This window comes from Pseudorasbora parva, chromosome 11, assembly GCF_024679245.1.
Source record: "Pseudorasbora parva isolate DD20220531a chromosome 11, ASM2467924v1, whole genome shotgun sequence".
Classification (NCBI taxonomy): domain Eukaryota; kingdom Metazoa; phylum Chordata; class Actinopteri; order Cypriniformes; family Gobionidae; genus Pseudorasbora; species Pseudorasbora parva.
In genome coordinates, this window is record NC_090182.1 from 5,563,008 (window position 1) to 5,580,441 (window position 17,434).

At 40.1% G+C, this 17,434-nt stretch overlaps 1 protein-coding gene across 1 annotated transcript in view; it reads right to left on the reverse strand.

Annotated features, from left to right (window-relative positions):
• The window catches only part of rps6kal (ribosomal protein S6 kinase a, like), a 44,383-nt gene that overhangs the window by 1,515 nt on the left and 25,434 nt on the right, over positions 1-17,434 (reverse strand). Inside the window, exons 10-21 of the mRNA XM_067456864.1 lie at positions 13,844-13,914; positions 13,536-13,624; positions 13,385-13,449; positions 11,288-11,390; positions 11,052-11,176; positions 7,062-7,184; positions 6,875-6,964; positions 6,616-6,774; positions 3,352-3,513; positions 3,195-3,271; positions 1,210-1,327; positions 44-184 (exon numbers count right to left, since the gene is read on the reverse strand). Of these exons, the coding sequence (XP_067312965.1) occupies positions 44-184; positions 1,210-1,327; positions 3,195-3,271; positions 3,352-3,513; positions 6,616-6,774; positions 6,875-6,964; positions 7,062-7,184; positions 11,052-11,176; positions 11,288-11,390; positions 13,385-13,449; positions 13,536-13,624; positions 13,844-13,914 (1,323 nt within the window). The remainder of the gene's footprint in view (positions 1-43; positions 185-1,209; positions 1,328-3,194; positions 3,272-3,351; positions 3,514-6,615; positions 6,775-6,874; positions 6,965-7,061; positions 7,185-11,051; positions 11,177-11,287; positions 11,391-13,384; positions 13,450-13,535; positions 13,625-13,843; positions 13,915-17,434) is intronic.

Below are 17,434 nucleotides of genomic sequence, written 5' to 3' on the forward strand. Positions count from 1 at the left end.
TCGATCTAACGCCCGGGCATGCATTGAGAAACTCCAGCCATACCTTGACCAAATGAGGCGCTTCGTGGCGCGTGAGCTGAAAGTGTGGGTTCTGGTCCCGGCAGGCGATCCACGAGTGTTTCAGTACCTGTTCAGCGGAGTATCGCTGATGAGGGTCCACGTGCAGCATATGAGACAGCAGGTCCTGCCAACACATAATATCATGTTCCACTAGCTTAAAATACTGATGGGATTTCTGTCCACTGCTCGTAAAAAGCACTCAAAACGACCACACAAATGGGGAATGTGAATTCACCAAGTAAAACCCGTTCCTGGTAGGCTTGCTGCAATAGTCGGTGTTGATGATTAAAACAATTTTCCAGTTAAAATATTATATCTAGAATATATTAGCCAGGATGCCAGCCGAACTCAGCCCTGCCCACAACATTTGTGCTCGGGCAGTTTGGTCTGGACTCGATCCATAGAGGAGTGATTATACAGAACAGAAACTGACCAATGAAATCATCAGGGCGGGCTTTAGATGATGACGGACAGAGGATCAACAGTAACGTAATCATCACGTCATCAAAGGCGCTTATTTGGTTTAATTTTTTCTAATTTTATCTAATCCTAAACAGAGAGCTTGTTCGTATATGCATCACCTTCACTATTTCTCTCTGAAATGATGATCATGTTGGTAAGTGATCTGTGTATTAATAAATAGGTTTTTTTTACAACACCGGCTAAGATCGTTTATTCCAGGGTGGGTGCAGACAGGGTTACCAAGATTTTTTTTTTTAAACCCGCCAACTACTATCTCACAAGGGGGTGTTAAAATGTGTTATTTTGGAAAGGTTTCCTGCTAAAATTTTCATTCCTGGCCTGGGTCTATACATCACATAATTGAGGTCGCTTCAACCCGCGGACATAGAAAACAACCCTCAGGAAAACCGCAGACTTGTCAACAGAACTCAACTGCACGGTCTTGCCATTTGACAACTAACGTTATGCGTCGCTCCGCTGCTCTGATTGGTTGTCAGTCTGTCCAATTGAGGTCTTTCCTGGTTCGGTTGAAGCACCCCATAATTACAGCCCAATGGAGCATCAGGCTCATATTCTGACCAGAATTGAGTATGACCACATCATTTACACCAGAAAAAAATTCAGATTCTCCGTAATTCTGACATGAACAGTGGGGCTAATTGTCCTTTTAAAGGATTCCTCCGCTACCTTTGAGGAGTCCGACACAGAGTCCCAGTTTCCGCCGCTCAGGGAGAATTTCCCACTGCCGATGCGTAACAGAATTTCTTCTGGCGTGTCATTGGGTCCGTTGGCGAAGGGCGTGTACCTACACAAATAAACAAAAGATCAATTACAAAAAAACATTGGTTTCATATGAAGGTAACATTACATTTTAAGGTTACATGTTACTGCATGTACTAAGTATAGTTATAACAGTAAATTATACATAATTGCAAGTAACGAACCCCAATCCTAACTCTATATATTAAGTGCATGTAGTTAATTAATATTACTCAGAACATATTTCAGCAAGTACAATGTAACCAGGGCACCTTAAAATAAAGTCAAGTCACCTTTATTTATATAGCTCTTTTTTCAATGCCGATTGTTTCAAAGCAGCTTCACAGTGTTAACAGGACAATAATGCAAGAATTCGGCTGTACAGCCGCTCTGGGGAACACTGGGATGTTATCCCGCTCATTTTAATTGTATATTGTCATGTAGTGTCAATGCGGGCTGATCGGTAATATAGTTGAAATTTAAGTGTCCCCAACTGAGAAAGCCAAAGGCAACGGTGGCAAGGAAGGAACAAAAAGTGCTCGCACTCGATTATCTTGCTTTCATAATCGCTGGAATGAATTACGATTAATCACATAGCCCGGTTAGATCAGTGGATATAAATGCTGATATAAATCATATAGATTATGAGCATTACTGTAAATGCTCATAATCTATGTCTTTCTGACTAAATGTAACCGTGACCTTATACTGTTTATATTTTTCTTCATATTTTTCTTCTTATAATTTTTTATTACCGTGTTGTATTTGTATTGTTTATGTGCACTGGATGCTTCAGCACCAAAAAAAATCCCTCGTGTGTGAAAGGCACACTTGGCAATAAAGCTCTTTCTGATTCTGATAACCAGTAAAATAAAAGTTTTGCGCTGAGGACGCACACGCGTCTGTCAAATGTCACTAGACATTAAGAAATCATGTTAATTTCAAATTCTTATATCACTGACAACAGTAGTCCGGCCAGGATATTGTCATCTAAAAGTTGTTGTTGCAGTCCTCAACTGATGTTGTGTTTTGGCCTGAAGCCCCGCCCTCCACCTATCGACCAATCACAAAGTCAGTAGTGTTTCAGCATCCGGGTTGCCAGATCTGCTTTAGTTACCTAAGCTGCAGATACACACGTTCCAGCAGATCCTGCAACCAATCTGGCAACCTCAAGTCAGGGGGAGGGGGATACACCTGCAGTACAAGTTTTGGCCAAATCTTACATACACTTCCTTTAAAATAAAGAATTCTCATGTTTTGGGCGCTTTGATCACATATCTTGAGCCTCTGCTTCCTCCACTATTTTTAGAATCCTTTTGTCCGTATGTATGCATTACTCAGTGTTGTCATTTGGCGCGACTGGTGGAAGTTGGTGGCAGAGCCGACTGATCAATAATGAGAAATAGGCCTTTTGTGTACATAGAAAAAGTATTCGATTTTTGAGCTCAGCTCATGAAAAATAGAGGCAAAAACAAAAGTGTTGCATTTAAAATTTTGTTCAGTGTGTGTGTGTGTGTGTGTATGTATGTATGTGTATGTATATATATATATATATATATATATATATACACACACACACACAAAAGAGGTGGGCATAGATTCATTTTTTTAATCTAGTTTAAAATGGCTCATCAGATAAGGTGTGTTTTAGGACTCCCTTGAAAACGAGATGATGCATCTCAAGGGGTTTATCCTACAAAAATAAAATAAAAATTACAAACCGAATAAAATTGTAATCGGTTTGAGGGGTTCGATAAACCGAAAAATCAAACTAAAAATTTCACCATGTAAACGACACGATTACTTTTGAGTGTATACATAATGATTTTCATTATCGATTTTATCCACAAGTTGTGCATTTTCACTTTGTCGGAGACAAAAAGTGCAATAGTGGGCTTGACTGTCACACTGACCCCGCCAGCATGGTGTAGAGCAGGACGCCCAGGCTCCAGATGTCACAGGCAGCATCATAACCCTGCCGCATCAGCACCTAAAACAACACAGACAACGCATGTCAGAGCAACTCAGGACACGCTCTGGATATGAAATACATGCAGGTTGAGTCCTCACTTCAGGAGCCACGAAGTTGGCGGTATAGCAGGGTGTGAGCAGCAGTCCGTTGTCTCCTCTCAGTTGCTTGGCAAAGCCGAAGTCACAGATGCGTATGGAGTCAGGGTTTCCTGAATCGTCCATGTAGAGGATGTTGCTGGGCTTCAGGTCCCTATGCACCACCTGCGGCAGGAACACAAGCCCGTCTCAACAACAGTTAACTCCACTGGCTACTAATCATTCAAACTTGTTAACAGGGCTGGGTGAAATGGATCCTTTACATTTTTACGATTAAGGGTGCTTTCACATCTCTAGTTCAGTTCATTTGGTCCGAACCAAGGGCAAACAATTATACATTGTTGCATTTTTCAGCTTTTTTGGTTCCTTTTCACACCACACCATTGCTTTGGTCCGAACCAGTTGAAACCATAGGTTGAAACGAACCAAAACGCAGGCACGTGACAACATCCACATCACTCATTGGCCATGGCGTATTTCCCAAACTGCTTTTCGATTGGTCAGAATTCAATTCCAACAGAAGAGGCAAAGCCAGCAAACTATAATAACACTATGGAGAGACGACTGCGCGGGCCAGTTTTGTCCCTGGCCATAATCTACTACACGGTGTGTATTTACCACAGTATGCAAACAAAACATTTCTATAATGAAGAGGCGATGCGACATGAAAACAACGCTCTAGCACTGCAGACGGCGAGCGCGCATCGCTCGTCACTTCAAGCGGAGGCGTGCATTAATTATTAACTCTTGACATGCTTCATCTTCCGAAAATATTGCCAACGATCTATCAGGTAATAATGTCATGCACACAATGTCAGCGCAGCTAACTACGGCAGCTGGTTCAGTCCAAAAATGATCCATACTTTTGCAGTTGGTTCTGTTCGAGGTCGGATCACGTTCTCACCACAAACGAACCGCTCCAGAGTTCGTTTGAAATCGTACCGAGACCACCTTACGCTTGTTTGGTCCGCTTTTGGTGCGCACCCGAGTGCTATTGCTGCTTTCAGACCTGACCAAACGAACCGCACCAAAGAGGGAAACGAACTCTAGTACGATTCAACCGAACTAAATGAGGCAGGTGTGAAAGCACCCTAAAAATCAATGGACTACTTGCACAACTACTTCCTGGAGTTATCTCTGGAGTTACATGAGAACGCAGATCATCTCTATGTTTTATGGCTGCCATGATTAAAACTGAATAATGCTGATATAAAAAACTGCTGAAACGATCCTATTAATATATTTTCTTTCCAATTCTGAATAATAAATAAATGCATTTCCCCAATAACATTCAGCAGGTCCAGCGCTCGTCTTCTCTTTAACAGTGTTTTTCTCTTACGGATCATATTTTATACCTGTCGAGTTTACATTTTTAAATGATATTGACTGATAAAAAGGATTGCTTGTCTCTTAAAATATTCGAACGAATGAATACGCGGTACATGCCTTAAATAAATGTATTTGTATTAAAAATATTTAATTAAAACCTATTTATAAATAATAGAAAATATATATTTAAGAAAGAAAAAAACATTTAGTCCTGGTACGCCTAGCATTCAGATCAAGGAATCGATTGGTCAGCTTTTCTGGCATATTTTGAGACAAACTTACAGATCATCCAAAACAATGCTGTGTGCGACTAAATGCACTCATATGTGCGTAGCTACATGTGATGGTATTTTGAACTCATGAAGAGCTTATAAAATGTGTAAAGATGGCAAAACAGCGTCAGGAAACCCTCCGCCACACACACAAACTAAGATCTGCTTCGAGGAGACGCGCTTCTGACGCCTGCATCGAATTGTGATGAGAGAAAACATGTATGCTGGAGAATTCGGTCCTTTTTAGGGTCCTGTTCTTCTGTTTTTGGTTCGTTTACATGTCTTTGGTCTGTGTTGCGTTCATATTTTATTCGAACCGCATCAGTTTGTTTGGAAACGGATCGAGACTAGGGCTGCACGATATTGGAAAAAAATGACATTGCGATATGTTTCCCCCCAACGATATATATTGCGATATTGAGAGCCATCGATCCAGGCTAAAGTAAATAATTACCATTCCGTGATATTAATAATTTCACTAATACGCAAGCTTCATTACAAGTGACAAAAAGAAATGTTGGAAAGTATGTGTAAACATGAAACTAAACCTCCAGTAGGTGGCAGCAGGTGACAGTCTTAATGAGCGAGTCACTGAGTTGTTCATTCAAACGATTCGTTCAAACACTGAATCGTTCACACTTGTTGCTATGAGTAAGACGTGTTACGGGTCTGCTGTGAACGCTTCTTTGCATCTAAAATGTAAGTGACTAAGGGAATGTTAATTAGTTGTTTATGGAGCTGTCATATGAAATCAGTGTCATTTACAGTCGTTATAATATTCAGGAAAACGCTCTAGTGTTGTAATTTCTCCTCGAGAGGCTGCACGAGCGTCAACAGCGTGACCTTATTATCATCAGTTCATTATATATTATCCACAATCGATCGCCACTTACACTAAATTAATGCACAAACATTCTTGCATTTTGGTGATTCGCTAGTTATTTTTTGTTTTAATCAGGCTCTTGTCCGTCAGTCAAGTAAAATTCTCTTTCACTTGTCCCTTCAAAACACCCACGTCCCGGACAAGCGTTAATGACGAGCCCTGCTTTATATACGTCGTAAAGATCTTTGTGGTGCCGTTTTAAGTGATCAGACAAATTGGTGTGTTTTTTTTGTTTTGTGGCCACAAGACACTCCATGCAAAGTACCTCTTTTTGTTCAACATCTTCCTTTGTGTAGCCAAAATAGTCCCAAAAAGATGATTTCTGGTACGAACCTTTTTTTTTCCTCTTCAGACCCTTTTCGTCGCGCATTTTAGCAGTGAATGTTTGGCCGTGAGCGGTGAGCAGCGGCTCAGCGAACCAATCACTCTGCAGGCATGAGGAACGTGCATGTCACTCCAGCAACAAACTCTGTGTGTTTACTGTGTGCTACCGTTCTTAATACACCATGGGCTACTACCCTTCACATCGCATGTTCCGGCGATGTGACTATCGCACACGCGCACATCCCGATGTCGATGTTAAAACAGAATATCGTTCAGCCCTAATCGAGACCCATCTTTTGAGGAATTGGTGCGCACCAAGGTTCGGATGGCAGAGTTCACACTTATTCAAATAAACCGCAGTAACAGAGCAATCTCACCTGGGTTCGTTTTATTCCAACCAAACATGCCAAGTGTGAACACATTATTAGGTTAAACATAGGGTGATAGTGTGTGTCTTACCCCCTGGCAGTGCAGGTAGTCCACAGTTTTGGTGATAGTGTATAGCACAGCGCTGGCCTCTCGCTCAGAGAAAAACTTCTGCCTGAGGATCTTATCCAGAAGCTCACCGCCCTTCATCAGCTCCGTTACTAGATACACGAAACGACCCTCGTCATACACCTGAGTGACACACACACACACACACACACACACACACAGTGACACCTTAGTTACTCAAACACAGAGCTGAAAAGTGTGAAATCAGAGTCATGTCACTCACATCCTTCAGTGTGATGATGTTGGGATGCTGCCCATACCGCATCAGGATCTCAATCTCCTCCGATGGGTCTCGCTTACTTTTGTCAATAATCTATTTAACAAATCACAGTGAAAACGTTACACAACAGGGACATGTGAAAGTATCTTCTAGAAATGATTCTTTTGGGGTGTCATGGCTCATGTCTGACCTTCACAGCAAACTCCATGGCGGTGACCCTGTGGATGCAGCGCTTGCATATGGAGTATGAACCCACTCCAATGTCCTCCTTCAGCTCGTACATGTCCGAAAACTGAGCTGAGCCACCATGCATCTGACACACACACACACACACGCTTTAATCTTGAAAAATTTTTTTATTTCATTTATGCAGTTGGCAGACGCTTTTATCCAAAGCGACTTCCTTAGCATTTTAAGGTACATTTACATTTTTTGTCAATTCTTGCTTTCCCTGGGAATCGAACCCATGACCTTGGCATTGCAAGCGCCACGCTTTACTGGTTGAGCTACAGGAAAGCTATATACATAATTATTATTCCTTTCATTAACCAGGGGAAAATCTTTCATCTCTTTATCAAATGATCCCTGGCCAAGAAAGGCAGCACTTAATAAATACCTCATAAACCATGACAACGCCTAACAAGGACAAAAACTAAATACAACAACAAACAAAATATGACACAATAACATAACCAGAACAGGCAGAAAACAAAACAAAACAGCAACCTATATACAATCACACTTATAGTTGAAGGTTTCTGTGACATAATTTAAAATCATTAAGTGGAATAATAGTGCCTAGCTTTAACTGTTTCTGCAAAGCATTAAGGCGATTTTACAGCAGGTTTAGTAAAAAGTTTGCATTTATGCATTTATGCATACTGCATACGCTACCAATCATGAGTTTGTTATTATGTTTTTTGTTTTTTTGTCCACCATGGCTGCAATTAGGGACGTCAACGATTAATCGATGATCGATTAATTGTCGTTAAGACATTTGATCGATAAGACTTATCGATGATCGATTAAGCAGGGTCATGCGCGTGCGTGCGGTTCAACAGCAAAACCGGAGGAAAAATTATGCGATCATGCCCCAGTTTTATTTGGGACCATTTTACAGCTGGAGTTACACCTTCATCATGACTGCAAGTTTGCATGTGCATTTGCAGCCTTTTGTGCAAATGTAAGTTGTAATATTGTGTTTATTTTGTGCAGGCCTATCTATAGCTGATTTATCTCATAAGGATGCATTTGGTTAATAATTAACGTTAGAGGCGAGCGGTAGTAAAAGCGTGGCGGTGATCAGCTTCAGTGTGCAGCTCCAACAGCAATGCACAACTAATAATGACTATGAGTGGGACTATCATAGGCTATTACACAGCATTAATGAGAACACTATTGTAATAAAACATTGTGATTGTTAAGTATTTGGGTTTATTTGCCGTGTGTTTCATTGCGTTGATCCAGGAAGAGCGCGTGCACAACATGAGTCACACACTGACTCGCGCATGTAACTTAGTTCAAGTTCACTTGTGCATTCGCATCAGATTGTGCTGAAGTAATTTGTAATATTGCATTTATTTTGTAACGTTATATGTGATCAATCATAAAGGATGAGTTTCTTTTAGAGAAATAAAACGCACTAGCAAATGGCTTCAGTCAGTGATGGCTACCGGTTTTCATTCAGTGCTTCGGCTTTAGCGCATATGAGCAATGCATAAAAACTAATGATTGGGACTGTCATATTATATACCAGAATTGAGAACACTTTTAATAAATGGTTGTAAAGTCATTGGGTTTAGGTGCCGTGTTCAGAGCGTTGTTCCAGGAAGAGCGCGTGAGCACCACGCGTCTCCCATTCTGAATATGAATATCAGCAACTCAATTCAAGTTCACTTGTGCATTCAAATAATTTTGTGAAGGTATAACTTGTAATATTTTGTTAACTTCATATAAATCTGATTAATCTCATATAGGAAGCTTTTTGTTGAGTTAAATAATGCGCTAGCAAATAGCTTCAGTGTAACTTACCAGTGTTGATTCAGCGCATGCGCTTCAGCTCGCGCTGTTCAAACAGCAACGCACGACTAATAATAACTATGATTGGGACTGTCACATTACATAACATTAATGAAAACAATATTTTAAAAATCGTTTTGAATTACAACCCCAAATCAGAAAAAGTTGGGACAAAAAAATAATAAAAGAAGGGAATAAAAAAAGAAAGTAGTGATTTCTAAATTTACTTTGACTTGTATTTCATTGCAGACAATATGAACACAAAATATTTCATGTTTTGTCTGGTCAACTTCATGTCATTTGTAAATATGCATCCTTTTCTGTCATTCAGACCTGCAACACATTTAAAAAAAAGTTGGGACAGGAGCAATTTAGGGCTAGTAATGAGGTAAAAGGGTTAAATAATGATGTGATTTGAAACAGGTGATGTCAACAGGTGATTGAAATTATGATTTGGTACAAAAGCAGCATCCAAGAAAGATCTAATCCTTTAGGAGCAAAGATGGGCCGAGGATCGCCAGTTTGCCAACAAATACGTGAGAAAATTATTGAAATGTTTAAAAACAATGTTCCTCAAAGAAAGATAGGAAGAGATTTGGATATTTCACATTCAACAGTGCATAACATAATTACAAGATTCAAGAAATCTGGAGGAATTTCAGTGCGTAAAGGACAAGGCCGCAAGCCTAAGCTGAACAACCGTGATCTCCGATTCCTCAGGCGGCACTGCATCAAGAATCGTCATTCATCTAGAAGCGATATCACCACATGGGCTCAGGACTACTTTGGCAAACCTTTGTCAAGTACCACAATACGTAGTTACATCCACAAATGCCAGTTAAAACTGTACTGTGCCAAAAGGAAGCCTTATGTTAACAGTGTCCAGGAGCGCCGTCAACTTCTCTGGGCTCGGAGGCATCTGGGATGGACCATCACACAGTGGAAATGTGTACTGTGGTCAGATGAATCAGTATCTTAGGTATTTTTTGGGAGGAATGGACGCCGTGTGCTCCGGACCAGAGAAGAAAAGGATCATCCAGACTGTTACCAACAACAAGTCTAAAAGCCAGGGTCTGTCATGGTATGGGGTTGTGTCAGTAACTTGCACTTCTGTGAAGGCACCATTAATGCTGAAAAGTACATAGAGATTTTGGAGCATAATATGCTGCCTTCAAGAAGATATCTTTTCTAGGGACGTCCATGCATATTTCAACAAGACAATGCAAAACCACATTCTGCACACATTACAAAGTCCTGGCTGCGGAGGAAGAGGGCACGGGTACTTGACTGGCCTGCCTGCAGTCCCGACCTGTCTCCAATAGAGAATGTGTGGCGCATTTTGAAGCGCAAAATGCGACAACGAAGACCCCGTAATGTTGCCCACCTTAAGACTTTTTTGCAAGAAGAATGGGACAAAATTACACCTGAAACACTTCATCACTTGGTGTCTTCAGTCCCTAAACGTCTTTTAAGTGTTGTGAAAAGGAATGGCAACATTACAAAGTGGTAAATGCTTTTCTGTCCCAACTATTTTTGAAATGTGTTGCAGGTCTGAATGACAGGAAAGGATGCATATTTACAAATGACATGAAGTTGACCAGACAAAACATGAAATATTTTGTGTTCATATTGTCTGCAATGAAATACAAGTCAAAGTAATTTTAGAAATCACTTCTTTTTTATTTTATTTGCACATTCCATACTGTTCCAACTTTTTCTGATTTGGGGTTGTAATTGGGTTTAGGTGACGTTTCAGCACATTGTTCTTGGAAGTGCGTCAACACATTCTGAATAACAGATCTGAGGCGGCGTTCATGTTATTACAGGTTATATTTGGTTATTAAATAAGTTATTTAATTAAATTATAAATAACATCAACTCATTTTACAGTCCCATAGCCCTTTGTTTAGATAAAAAACATCCTTCTCATTCATTTGGTGAAGAACATGGCGTTTTGAGCAGCATTGCATTCTGTCATACTGTCGGCTATAAGCCACTGCTTTATATGCATATTTCAGTATTACGGTTAACGATTAATCGATTAATTGATCGTTAATTTAAATGATCGATTATGGAAATTTGTGAAAATTGACATCCCTAGCTGCAATCAATAACTTCATTTTGATCAAAATCTAAATTTTTAGTAGTTTTTGTGACTTACCTGCACTATGGGAAGAATGTTGACAAGTGGGGCACTTTTGCTTTCCTCCAGGGAGACTGGAGCTACAAAACTGAAGCCTTTAAAGAGCTGGTGAGCGTTTGCACTGGGAGGAATGCCTGGAGAATCTGCCCACAGGAAACACAAAACACAACTACAGTCATCATAGAACCGCTAGCAGATACAAGCGGCAGCACTAGCTCCCATGTAATCTCTCCAGAACACATTCCCCATCGTACCTTTGGGAGTTTTGGCTGTGAATTCTGGGTCGAAGCAGAAAGTGTCGTCTGGTTTCCCTGCAGCAGGTTTGAATGGAGGCTGAAGTTCTCTTCTGTACAATTTCTATACACACAAAATAAACACTTGTTATTCCCAAAAATATGTTCCACCTGACGCACATAAAAAGGTAAAGCCTGTTCGTCAGCCAGACTTAAGTCAACATGAAACGCCATTCAAAATGTACTTCAGCAATTTGATGGATTTCTGAGGGAAGCATCCAGGACTGGATTTTGTTGAATATAACAACAGACTGAGGGCTAAATGTGCGTTTGCAGTTGACTGTGGGGTCAAGCTTACCCTTCAATGCATCTCCACATATCCTACTGCCAACTCCTTTTCAAATCTATCCGTATTTGCTATTACGGTTGCATCTAATATACTGTTAATGTGTATACTGTATAATATACTGTGGCATTACTTACAACAGTAACTTACACTACACGTACAAAAGTATTTGAAACACCTGAATTTAATAATTTAAGAGGTGTGCCCCATCAGACTCATGGCTACAGGTGTATAAAATCAAGCACCTAGCCATGCATTCTCCATTTACAGACATTTGTGGGAAAATGGGTCATTCTGAGGAGCTCAGTGAATTAAAGAGTGGCACTGTAATAGGATTGCACCTTTGTTAAATTTAAGTTAAATTTCATCCCTGCGAGATACTCCACGGTTAACTGTAATGGAAAGTGGAAGTGTTTAAGAACAGTAGCTGAGTTTGGTGGAGGAGTGATAATGGTGTGGGGCTGTTCTTCAGAGGTTGGGCTTGGCCCCTTAGTTCCAATGAAGGGAAATCTTAATGCTTTAACATACCAACCATTTTGCACAACGTGATGCTTCCAACTTTGTGGGAACCATATAGACATGGCTGGATGAGTTGTGTGTGTGTGTAAGTCCTGACCTCAACCCCACCAAACACCTTTGGGATGGAACTAGAATGAAGATTTTGATCCAGGTCTTCTTGTCCAACATCAGTGATTGACCTCACAAATGCTCTACTGGATCAATGGGCAAACAATCCCATAAACACACTCCAAAATCTTGTGGAAAGCCTTCCCAGAAAAGTACAATTTGTTATAGTCGCATTTCCACTGTCATTTCTGGGGCTTAATCAGGCCTTGTTTGGGTCTTCCTCAGGGGCCAACGGCCAGAGTATTTTGGCCCACCGAATATCTTGGTCCAAAGTGGGCTGAAGGAGTAGTGATGAACAGTCTGAAGACGGCAGCACTATAACTGTTCTTATACATACAGCTCTGGCAAAAAAATTAAGAGACCACTTAACATTGAGAAATTAATGTTAAGTGGTGTCTTATTTTTTTCTAGAGCTGTATAACTTTACTAGGACTGTCACTGGAGAGTGCTAAAGCTCCTTAGGTCATATTTTTTGGTGGAAATTTTGTAGAAATTATCATTGTTTCTAAATGTGATGTACAGATACTGTCCAGTGACTACAAATAAACAGAAACGACTGAAAGTGCTTGCGTCCTCTTTTTTTGTGTGAAAAAACAGCAAATACCATTTTATTTCTGTGGGACTAATGTGCAATCTTGACACAAATAAATTCATTATGATAAATGTATCTCTTATTTTTGTAAAACTGGTAAAACATCAATGCTTTGGCTTTAAATCTTTAAGTAGATGACAATGCCAACAAACAGCTGCTTTTATCATGTTGGTTTTGTGATCTTGCAAGTTTCCAGTGATTTCGTTCTGATTAGTTTTCTGATAAAACTTTCATTTGTTGGTGAATTGATGGTTTTGTGTGATGTTGTTCCAGAGAGGTGTGTTATGGGCAGTGAAAAAGCAGCCAATATCTATGTATATCGATACCCATATCATATCCACGCTACCCTAAATGTAGAATGCAATGTCCTTACAGTCCCAGTTGGTGTAAATGGTCAGGTGTCCCGATACTTTTGTCAATATAGTATAGTGTATGTGCAACCACTAATCAAACACAAGTGATGTGATCATTAGTCAAACACAGCTTGGTCTGACCACACACTCAAGCATTTAAGGATGAGCACTTGGCTAAGAGCAGTGCAACAGATTCTTACATTCCAGTCAATGGTGGAGAAAAACGTGTGTCGTTTGATCTCCTCCACTCCGTCAGGACCTGCTCCTGCAACAGACCAGTTATGAGGATTACCATACTGGTTTCTATGAGAGGGTTTTCACAAACTGTGAAAAGAAACATAGGTGACTTACCTAAACGATTTGATGGATTTCTTTTGAAGAGCATTCGTAAAAGACTTTGTGCTTCCAAACTTAAAAACTGTGGCATTCCCAGCTTTGCTCTGATGTACAAGAAAAAACAGGGAAAATTTTCAGAAAAAGCAACATTACCAGCATTTTATGAGCATGGTCAACATTACCAATAAAGCAATGAACTGTGAAGTGTTCCTTATTGGTTCTTCAGTTTACCTGTCTATTAAATGTTTCTATCTGGCAGCCTCAATACGAGATTTGACCAATTAAGCATCATATAGACTGGCTTATTTAACTGCCACACTCACTTGAGAATCATGTTCATAGTCTCATTCCGGTCTTTGCCTTGGAACGGTAATGTGCCGGTCAGCATTTCAAACTAAAAAACAAACAACAACAAAACAAGCAATCAATCAACCATTAAACAACAAGCCGCATTTACTTGGGCAAATTATCAAAGCATTAATGTGTGATTTCAAGGTAAATGTTCTCTTTCATTCAATTCACTTGGTAAAACAGATATCAAGTAGCCTGATGTGGTCATACTCAACTGTAGTCAGAATATGAGTCTGATGCTCCATTGGGCTGTGATTATGGGGCGTGTTTAAACCGAACTAGGAAAGACCTCAATTGGACAGACCTACAACCAATCAGAGCAGCGGAGCGACGCATAACGTTAGTTGTTAAATGTCAACAGAGCTCAACAGCACTGTGTTGCCAAGTCTGCTGTTTTCCTGCCGTTGTTTTCCATGTCTGCGGGTTAAAGCGAGTTTAATTATGTGATATATAGACCCAGAAATAGTCTGCTGTTTTCCTGCCGTTGTTTTCCATGTCTGCGGGTTAAAGCGAGTTTAATTGTGATATATAGACCCAGAAATAGTCTGCTGTTTTCCTGCCGTTGTTTTCCATGTCTGCGGGTTAAAGCGAGTTTAATTGTGATATATAGACCCAGAAATAGTCTGCTGTTTTCCTGCCGTTGTTTTCCATGTCTGCGGGTTAAAGCGAGTTTAATTATGTGATATATAGACCCAGAAATGCGAATTTTAGCCGGCAACCTAGCCATTTTTTTCCTGGAGAACCCAGGAACCCCCCCCCGAGAAGCTATTGTTTAGGGCCAGTAGTTTGGCGGGTTTTGTTCTAAAAACTTGGCAACCCTGTCTGCACGCACGCTGGAATAAACAATCTTTGCCGGTGTTGAAAAAAAAGATTTTAAGGATAAACAGAGCACTTACCAACATGATCATCATTTCTGAGAGAAATAGTGAAGGTGAACGCATACGAACAAGTTCTCCGTTTAGGATTTAAACAAATTCAACCCAAGCGCCTTTGATGACGTGATGATTTTGTTACTGTTGATCATCTGTACGTCATCATCTAAATCCCGCCCTGATGATTTCATTGGTCCGAACAGTTTCTGTTTTGCATAATTACTCCTCTATGGATCAAGTCCAGACCAAACTGCCCGAGCTCAAATGTTGTGGGTGGGGCTGAGTTCGGCTGGCATCCAGGCTAGATATCAAGATCATGTGTCACACTAACAGGGTTGCCAACTTTGGCTGGAGTGAGACTGTAAAAATGTGAGAGTGAGTAAAAATGTCAGTGCGCGCACGCAGAGAACATTTTTGGTAACCCTAATTTAAAAAATGTCAGTCCTTGTTTACTTAGTATAAACCCTGATTTATGCACACAAAAAACAACTAATAATAGAATGGAAACGCTTTTTTAAACTTCAATTATTTTACTGATTGCACTATAAAAATAAAATAAAGATAGAGGTGATTAAATAACACATTGAGCAATTAGCTAGCCCACATAACGCATGTCAGACAAGGTTTAAAACTATAGTTGAAAGTCTGTACTCTCGGCACACAGACTGATTACACAGACAAGGCTACGTGTGTAGTGTCAAGGCACGGCATTTTATTATCTGCTAGTGTTTACCTTTATTGTCATCCAAAGTTAACTCTCAAGGGCGCATCAGTGGGCTCCCGAACCTCTGCTCTGAACTCTCTCTAAACTTTCACACATAAGGTGCAAGGTTTTCAGCAAATCAACGATCAGATAATACTGCAATGAGAACTGTTGTAGGCAGATGTTACAGCTGTGGGCCATAAACTCCTCTCCTGTCATTATTATGCTGTGGTCTAGTCATCAACAGAAAATTTAACGGATTGGAGAAAGATTGCTTTTGGTGTGACATTTTTTGCGTGTGCGTGAGATCGATGCTGAAAGCGTGAGAGTTGGCAGCCCTGCACTAAAGATGCCTCAAATGTCTCAGTGTTTTTTGTCAATACATAAAAACCAGCCTCTTTAACACCCGAGCCCTCAGGCACTCAAATCTAGAAAAACGGCTCAAAAGGATAACACACACGTTTACGTTTAGGCCTATGACACTAGAACTGTACAGGTGTAGAATTAACTCTTTATTGTTCTGGATCTCTAAATAGCAAGTTTTGCCTGAGAGCAGAAGAGTTCTCATATTTCACTCGTATTCAAGTCATTCATGCAAATCGGCTGAACTGACCAACAGAAAAAGACTTGGTTTGGAAGCGACTTGTGTGTGAGCTGTGCTTCATACATCACTACACTACTGACAATGTGACTCTCCTTTACTGCACAAATCTGTTATATGACATATGATAGTGGAGCAGCTGGTTAGACTGGGTAAACCCAGCCTGATCTGCTGGCGATTGCAACTTGGTCTGGAAGCCTGTACATTCATTTCTACTGCTTTTGTTACACTTTTTGCATCGATAAGCCACAGACTGGCTTATCTACCTGGCGCGCTATTGGTGGGTTTAACACGATGACGGATTAGTGTTGTCACGATACCAAAATTATGACTTTGATACGATACCAGACTAAAATATCGATATATCGATACTAAATCGATACCACAGTAAAAAAAAAAAAAAAAAAAAAGATAAGATGCTTAAAATGACAACAGAACTTGTTATTATTCATTGTTATTTTTCACTAAAAATTCATGTGGCCAGCATGTTCCTTAGGGTTGGGCATCGTTTTGATTTGAACAATTATTGATCAATTGATCAATTACTATTAAAATTATCTTAATGTATTTTTTACAATGGGGTAATTGTGTTGCAATAGCTTACACACAGCACAAGGAAGCTTGATTTCGAGTGGTAAATTGAATTTAAAAAGACGAGTAAACAGTAATAAAATAAGAACAAATAAACAGATTACAAACAAGAGCACAAATAAATGCAATAGAATAGAAGATACAAATTAAATAGACTGCTTTATTTTTTCAGGTAGGTCTAACATTCAGATAAGAAACTGAATAAAAAAATGCATAGTAATTACATTTAAAACAACATTGGATAATGTTCTTTGTAAAAAATTCAATAGCGTACAGATGAAACTATTAAAGTTACTCAAGTTGATCAGTCAAGAGCAGTTGATCGTTTGTGTTTTTGTAGTTTGAATAACAAATGACTGCGGCCCCTTTAAGACTAACGGGCGCATGGATCCTAAACACTGTTCCTGTTACTCGTTCTTCCTGAACTGTTTGCGACTGTGTTTACGTTAATACTCTTCCAGATGTGCACTGATCATTCTTTGAGTGTATTTGACCAATAATAAGCTGGAAAAAGAAGCAAATGTTTGCACTTGTATCATGTCAGAGGCGGCTTTATTACGGTAGGCTATGTGTGCGCTTCAGATGTGAGCACGAAATCTGTGGGGATTAGTAGAATTAATTTATGTGCAATCCCGCGCGAAATTCAGACCGATCACACACTAACACTAACACACTGTCATGAGGAACAAGTCCAGCAGAACGCGCGTTCGCCGTGCTCAGAGGTTAACCGGGCTGAGTGAGAATATGCCGGTGTGTGTGTCAACTCGCTGACGGTCGGAGAGGAGAGCGCAGCTGG